At 36.2% G+C, this 8,351-nt stretch overlaps 1 protein-coding gene across 1 annotated transcript; it reads left to right on the plus strand.

The window, feature by feature from the left end:
• The first annotated feature begins 7,228 nt into the window (after positions 1-7,228).
• Positions 7,229-7,591, plus strand: LOC133802472 (histone H1-like). Its single transcript, XM_062240814.1, has one exon. The coding sequence runs from the start codon at positions 7,229-7,231 to the stop codon at positions 7,589-7,591; it is 363 nt and encodes a 120-aa protein (XP_062096798.1).
• The last annotated feature ends 760 nt before the right edge of the window (positions 7,592-8,351 follow it).

The following is an 8,351-nucleotide window of genomic DNA, read 5'->3' on the forward strand; positions in this document are numbered from 1 at the left end:
AACAAAAGTGTTTAAAATAATCAATTTAAATTGATTAAATTAAATTTGAAATGAAGAATAATATGGCATATAGGGGTAAATTTTAGGTGTAATGATGATTTTGTGGTGGAAAATGTAAGAAAGTGGGGTAAAAAAATGGCATTTTTGAACAAAGGGGCAAAGGGACATTGTTGGGCTCAAGAAAAATTGGAGGCATGCATGGGTGGCTGCTGGTAGGGGCATTGGGCTCGAGCTGGGTAGTTGGGCGCAAGCCCAAGTTGCTGGGAAGGCTGCTGGGGATGTTGGGCCGAGTGGAGGCATGGGCTGGAGAGGTCTTCGGGCCTGGGCCCATTGGTTGGGAAGGTGAGCCAGGCGTTGGGCTGGGCAAGCGCAGGAGCTGGGCTGGGCTGGGCTGGGCTCGAGCCTGGGAGCTGGTGGAGACGGGCCCAATCCGCGGCTGGGCCAGGGGAGAAAGCAGCTGGGCTCGTGGAGGAGACTTTTCCAAGGCTTTTTAATAATGCCAACTTCCACTTCTTTTTCAGCTTTTAATCTTTTTTTTTCTTTTCAAAGTATCAAAATGCAACATGTTTCCTACAAAGTAATCATAAACTAAATTAAAATTAAATATTTTCACCAATAAAAATATACCATATAAATTCCATGAAAATATTAATTAAAATTTAATTTACATAACATTTAATTTCAATAAAATCTTATTTTTAGCATTCAAACTAACAACACTAATTTCAAATAATTAAATTACAATATAAAACAATAAAATATCTATAAAAACATACAAAAATCTAGAAAATTACAATAAGACTAATAAATGAAAAATTACGTAAAAACTTAATAAATTACTTAAAAACTCAAAGACTAAGCAACAATTAGCATAGAAATGTGGTAAAATAACTCTATTTTGTAGAGTTATCACTGGATAACTTCAGCGTTGTTTTCAATTGGAGGTGGTGCGTTTCCATTAGTAGCGGCAGTGGCAGCAGGTCTTCCCCTCCTTCGGACTGGAGGGGCCTCGTGTGTCTCATTGATGGTTCTGGGGCATTGCCGTTAGTGCGTGCAGACATTCGGAGTGACTTCTTCAACATAATTCTAACTGTCGAGAGAAACACACTAGAGCTTACCCTAATAGTTTCTAAGGCAAAAACTTAGTCTAAGAAAACATAACCTAGACCTATCAGTTATGATTTCTTATGAAAATTTATGTAAGTCATTTTTATAAATTAAGGTGTGTTTCTATACTTAGACTATTAAGCCATCTTTCTTATTTTCTAAGTCTGTTTCTAACCACCCTATATGACATAATTCCCAGTCTCGAAACTTGTCATTGTTCCAAAGTAAACCATATTGAGGGAGGGTTGGGATCAGTAAAATCGTTCCCACTACTATGGCCCCCTACACTCTCAATATAGAACCTGGTTCATTGATTTGTATCCACCCTCATCGAACTTCGTCATTATTGATTGAATTTATTCTAAATTAATTATGATTGTAAAAAAAAATCAAATTCATACATGTCATTCAAAAATAACAACTTTATTCATTTAGAAAAAGATTTTCACTTATTACAATAATAATTCAATAAATAAAGAAACTATAATAACTAGGGTAAAATTTCTAAAAATGAGGATCTTCTACATCTGACCCTTCATCTAGCATATCATTAGTTATTTCCTCATAATCATCAGTATCATAAGCCTCGAAACTACCACGGGGAATATTCATTAGGATATTATGCTTTTGTTCATTGGTGAATTGAAATTCAAACCTATAGGTAACCTTAAGTATAAGAAAATAATATCTCATGGCTACTAGTAAATCATCTTCATCATCCATAGTCTCCCATAATTCTTCCAATTTTGAAACCACAGAAGGAAAATCCTTAAAAAGCCTAATTACTAGGATATATTGTTCTATATCTCTCATCATAATTTGCCTAGAGATTTGAAGGTGAACTATCTCCCTGTGAAATATGATCAATCTTTGAGTGATTCTTTCTAGCACTCCTATTGTATCCCTTGGCCCTCTAACCATTTTCAATGTCTTAATTGATATCATGATAGGTCAAAGCTCCATTCATTTTGATTGAAAACATAATGAGTAAAACATTAGCTATTAACATAAACATAATAATCATAATATAAACACTTACATTGGCGGTTAGATCCGCAGCTTTTGCGTGTGTATTAAGGAGAATTTCATGCATATGAACCTTGACTCTGGTACCAATTGTAATGACCCGACTACCTTAAAGACCTTGGACCATTAAAAATTACTAAGCATAACTACTATTTTGGAATACAACCATAGACTAATAAAACTTTATTATAAAAATCCAAAATACGGGATCCCATTGTTATTACATAAAATCACAAGGAAAACTACAAAACCTTTAATTAATTGTTCAAATACTATATGCAGAAAAAACATAAATATATAATTAAAAAGACTTGAAACAAAACGTCATATTCGATCTTTCCCATCAGTCCATTCATTTACTTCTCGCCCAATACACATGCCAAAGCTGCCATGAATTCGTCCCACCTTCCATGCTCATTTTCCTGCACCATCTAAAATAAAAAGGAATGAGCCTAAGGCCCAATAAGGAAAAACTACTAAAGCATATCATAAATCATAATACGTGAAAACATAAATCATAAAACGTATGACGTAAAAATGTAAATCATAAAACATAAGACTACAATATTAATGGTCACTAACTCATTACCGTAATATGTGATAGAAACTATCTAGGTCATTTTGCTACTATTAGAGATAGGTTTAAACATAATATAGTATATGATAAACCATCTAGGTCCTCTTGCTACTATTCAAGGTAGGTTTAAAAATAACTATAGTCTACGATAATGATAAAAAATCTTGGGATTTGCTTATTTGCTATCTAAGCAACTATATTTCCCAAGCGACTACAACATAAAACACATACATACATACATACATACGTACGTACGTACGGACGTACATACATACGTACATACATACATACATACATACATACATACATACATACATACATACATACATACATACATACATACATACATACATACATACATACATACATACATACATACATACATACATACATCATATAAACATAATCATAACACATAAAATCTAACCTATTTTCCTTACCAAAATCCGGGACATTGGAGACAAGAACGGGATTGGAAACTCCTAAAACCAAACAGTAAGATCCATAAGTTTTCTAAAGAAATGAAGATGAAGATAAGATCTAAACCATTATGATAAGAACTTATCGAAAACCTTTAGTTTCAAAGGAACTCAAACACCTAACCAAAAGCCATTATAACAAGTTAGGAATTGGAAGAAAATGAAAAGAATAAGAGGAACTATAATGAATTAAACCTGAGGATAAGAATACCTTAGACAGATTAGAACTTCGATCTACACCTCAATACCGAAATATCACTCTATCTTACTTCCCAAGTGTTTAGAAAAGCTTAGATTGGAAAGCTTTTAACCCCAAAACCCTAGTGTTTCTCTCTAGAATGAACTTAGCAGCTTGGAGGCTCTGAGAAGTGCTTGAATGATGAAGCAATTGGTTGAGTGAAGGGTCCTATTTATAGAGTTCAAGGAGTGAAACTAACTTCTTTTAAAATGAATAAATAATTGAATAAAAAATTTTGAATTTTCTGCTCAACAGATGCCCAAAACTCGATAAAAAATGTTCAAGAGCAAGTCCAAGTTGTTGAGGGCTGTTTCTAGCTCAGATTACACGGATTTTCAAAAATGCCAAAGGGAGTCGATATATCGCCTGCCCCACAATCCTAAGCCTCCATGGTTTCGTTCGTGCAAAGTCAACGTGTTTTTTGTATCAATCATAGGTGATATATTGACCCCTATAGCTGCGATATATCGGCATACGCTAATATATCAAACACGTTTTTGCACACTTGAATTTGTTTAAACCAATTTGACTGAGTAAAACATGATCCTAACAACTGAAGGAAGGTTCTAGACTTCCTAGGTTTATCCTAGATTAATTTATTCATCTAAAATCCTTAAATCCTTAATAAACATACATGTGACAAGTGTCACGTTCTTAATTATTCTATCTAAACCTTAGGTTATAATAAATATCATTTCTAGGACCAGCTATATTAATAAAACCTTATGTTAAAATTAATATTTCTAAACTATAGGCTAATCTTATTGTAACGCCCCAAACTCCAAGGACCGTTACGGTGTGCCTTGTAAACAGTGCTAAACTCGCTAATCGAGTCATTTGGCCAAAATCGTGAACTAAGTATGATTAGCGGTTTAGGGATTAAACATTTCGAATAAGATGTAACGTCTCACTAGAACGTTTAATATATACATTGGGATCCCGAAAATAAAGTTTCAGAGTCTATCAGAGAAAACATTTACAACAGGTCGTTCTAAGCGGCAAAACAGGGTTCAACCCTAGTTCCACTTTAAACCTCGGCCGTGGCGGACGAGCAGCTGCATATGTACACGTCATCACCTAAGCTCTCCAACTCAAGGATGGTCTAGCTTCCTCTTGCCTTTACCTGCACCACGTAGCACCCGTGAGCCAAAGCCTAGCAAGAAAACACAATAAAGCATGATATAATATCAACAACGATCATAATAACCATTCAGGACTATCAGTCCAAGCAAATAGGTGACAATAGCCAAAAGTCACAATAATGAGCATCGCTCCTTCTAGCCATGTGATGATAGGGTCACCAGGGCTTAACTAATAAGTGATCCTTTCATAAGTTTGTTTAGGTCAGGTGCATGGTGAATGGTCACCAACATAACCTTCCTCCCGACTCTAGAGTCGTGCCATGGACAGCGTCCCTTGGCCGTGTGACAAACAGTCACCCGGGTCATATACCTTGGCCATAAACATCTAGTCATAGACCAGGCAAGCGCTTATAGTTCTCATTGACCTTCCGGTCGATCCAGCACTAATACCCCATATGAGTCATTCAATGCCGACCTCGATTGGATCCAACCTTTATTTGGCCCGGCGTTTACAACGCACTGCCACCTCTGACCCTTGGGTCGGTAAAACACGACCAGTGCTCAGCCCGTGGTGAACTTAACTAATAAGTCACAGCTTCACAGACGGATCTGACACCATTGTCGATTCTGACTAATAAGTCAGCGCCATACACAGGTAAGCCATGCCACCAAACATATACCACATATCCAATATCCATAAACAAAGTATTCAGCATGCTTACTTAACAGATACTAGAACCATTAGAACCATGCACAACACAGAGGCTCAAGCTCTGAACAACGTCATACCCAGTATACAAAGCATGTCCTAATCACGTGTTTCTCATGCATCATATGCAATATACCCAGTAACCCAACATGCACCAATAACAGCCATGCATGTCACGTTTAATAGTCAACCAACATGCATCAAGAATAGCCATGCATGTCATACCCAATAACCAACCAACATGCATCATAATAACCATGCATGTCATACATAATAATCAACCGACATGCATCAATAATAGCCATGCATGTCACATATACACAGGGTGCAGTTTTCTTACCTCAAAGTTGAGCTAGAACGATTAAAAGAACGACCATTGAGAACGATCAACTTTTAGTCCTTTAGCGGCCACCTAGTCATAACCAAACATAAGGTAACATCAATAAAAATGATCAACCTAAGTTCCCAAATCAATATCTAGCCTCTAGGACATCAATCCCCACTTAACCGGGTACTAGGCTCAACCCCGAGGCCTATGGCTTGAATCCCCAAGCTTAAAACATGTTTTTGGGTCAAAATGGCCTTAAGGGCCGCGGCCCTCCCCTGCTGTGCCGCGGCGCGCCTTCAAACAGAAAGGCTCCCCCCTGCCAGACGCCAAGGGCCGCGGCGCACCACAGCTGCGCCGCGGCTCTCAGCCCAAACTAGGCAAAAACCAGCACGCGAACACAGAATTTGCCCTTGCGTTTTCCCTTAGAACCAGCCCCTCAAATTAGCCCAAAACCTCCTCCAAACACTCATTCAAACCCCTAGACAACACCCATAATCTCCCCTCATCAAAACCCAATCTTATAACCCATCAAAACCCCTTTGAATCCAAACTTCCAACAAGAAATCAAAGCTGAGAAACCAAAGAAGAAAACAGAGTACCACCTGAATTCAAAAGCTAAAACTCACCTCAAACACAGTTTTGAATCCCCTTTAATGGTTGAAACAGGACCCCTAGCTGCCACCTTTGATTTCCTAGCTCAAAACCCTAAGATGGCCTCAAGAACACCAAAGAGAAGATGGTGTACGGGTTGAAGAGGAGGAGAACTCTGTTTTGCCCTGTTCTTTCTACAGCCCTCCTAAGTCATATATATCCTTAGGGTCAAAAGACCATAATGCCCCTAAGCCAAATAAACCCCTCTAAAATCTTCTGAGGGTAAAACCGTCCTTTCCCGTCTATCTCGTTAATTATAATTAACGCTCTCTAATTCCCGCTATTCTCAATATTCCCAAATACCAATAAATCATATCCCATTACCCTTTAATTCCTGGCAATGCTCTAATCATTAAATTCACCCCGAGACTCATCCCGAGCCCCGAACTTAAACCCGTTATGACTAGACCGAACACTTACATCTCATGATCGTCTCATGTCGAATAGCTCGAACCAATCCACCTTATAATGTGGCTATATTAATTAATCACAGTCATGCACCCAAAATATACAATTACGCCCACAGTGGCCAAATTACCAAAATACCCTCACAATAATAAATTCTCCCATATGCATGCATTCACCATCATATAATAATATAATTCACATAAACATGCATATACTCATTAAATATCATAATAAATCATTTATGGCCCTCCCGGCCTCCTAATCAAGGTCCTAAATCTTATTAGGAAATTTAGGGCATTACACTTATAAAATCCATAACTTTCTCTATGAGTTTCCAACTAAATCCTAGCTTGAACCCATAATCACGAGAACTAAAATACTACTGCACAAGCTATTGCTATCTAGCTAAGTAAAATTTCGAGACGTTATATCCTTACATAGAGGTTAGCAAATATTTTCATTTCGACCCTAGTAATCCTTTAAATTTTCAATTCCAAGCAATCAATTTTTAACAATTTAAGTTTACATCTTTGGTTTTCCTTTCTTTTTTCTGAATAAATGACCTGCAATGAGATATTGACATTGAAGGAGTGGGTCGAGCCAGCAAAGCGATCACGAAAGCCATGGAAGAGAAGTATCAAAAGGTTTTGCCTATGAATTTCAAGAAACTCTTATCGATTCAATTGAAGAAGTACGTCAAACCTGAGAGGCTGGTAAAGGTGAAGAACTCGTTCAAGATTTCGTCCATTGAAAAACTGAAACTCACCATTAGTGAAGACCTTAAGAATAGCAAGAAAGAGCTTTCGCCACTGCCGAATCAAAAGTTTGCTGAGAAAGTCTCGCGCAAGGGGGTGAAGACCAAGAGGTTGAGTCAGGTTAAGACTCCGGAAGGCCTTAAGAAGCCAACGGCAACGATTAGGAAGACGAAGGTGTTGACTCATTTCAACACCCCTGAAGGGTTGAAGAAGAAGATGACTAAAATGTAATTATGCTTAAATTAATTTCAATGACTAATATGACTATATGATGGTTAGGTTTAGTTTTTGTTTTCGATTTCTACTACTAATATATGCGAATAAGGAGGGTAATCCAATGTGTTGATCAATGGGGAAAATAGTAATTTCCTTAACTGGCCTATGAAACTTTTCCTTTGGCTGTTATAGTGTTATATAACTATAATGTTATGTATTCTGAAATGGTGTCATTTTATATTGATATAACGTTTACACTATGTTTGTTTTTTATTTGAATAAATAACATATTTGCTTCCTGAAATTTTGACACTATCAGCTGTGTCCCATAAAATATACGGTTTGTTAAAATATTTACCTAAACTGTTGATATTATCATATCGTGCCCCTTGTTACGATTTGCATAAAATAATTAGCATTTTTGTCACCGAACTTTGACAACTACCAAATTGTGCCCCATTTAATTATAAAAAATTAAAAATCAATTTTTCTATTAGTTCTCAAAATCTTATAGAAAAATTATTAAAAAAAAAATTCAATAAAAGTCTAAAATGATTTTAAAAAAATCATTTTTAATACATTTAAGTTTAAAAATATTTTTTAAAAGAAAAACTAAATTATTACAATTAAAAAAACATATTTGCTTCTTCTTCTTCATTCTTTTTTATTAATTTTACTAATTACTTTCTATTCTTTTATTTTTGCCCCATAAAATTATTTAAAAATTAAATATATATAATATTATAATTTAAAATGTACCAATTTTAAAAGAAAT

Source organism: Humulus lupulus, chromosome 1 (genome assembly GCF_963169125.1).
Source record: "Humulus lupulus chromosome 1, drHumLupu1.1, whole genome shotgun sequence".
Classification (NCBI taxonomy): domain Eukaryota; kingdom Viridiplantae; phylum Streptophyta; class Magnoliopsida; order Rosales; family Cannabaceae; genus Humulus; species Humulus lupulus.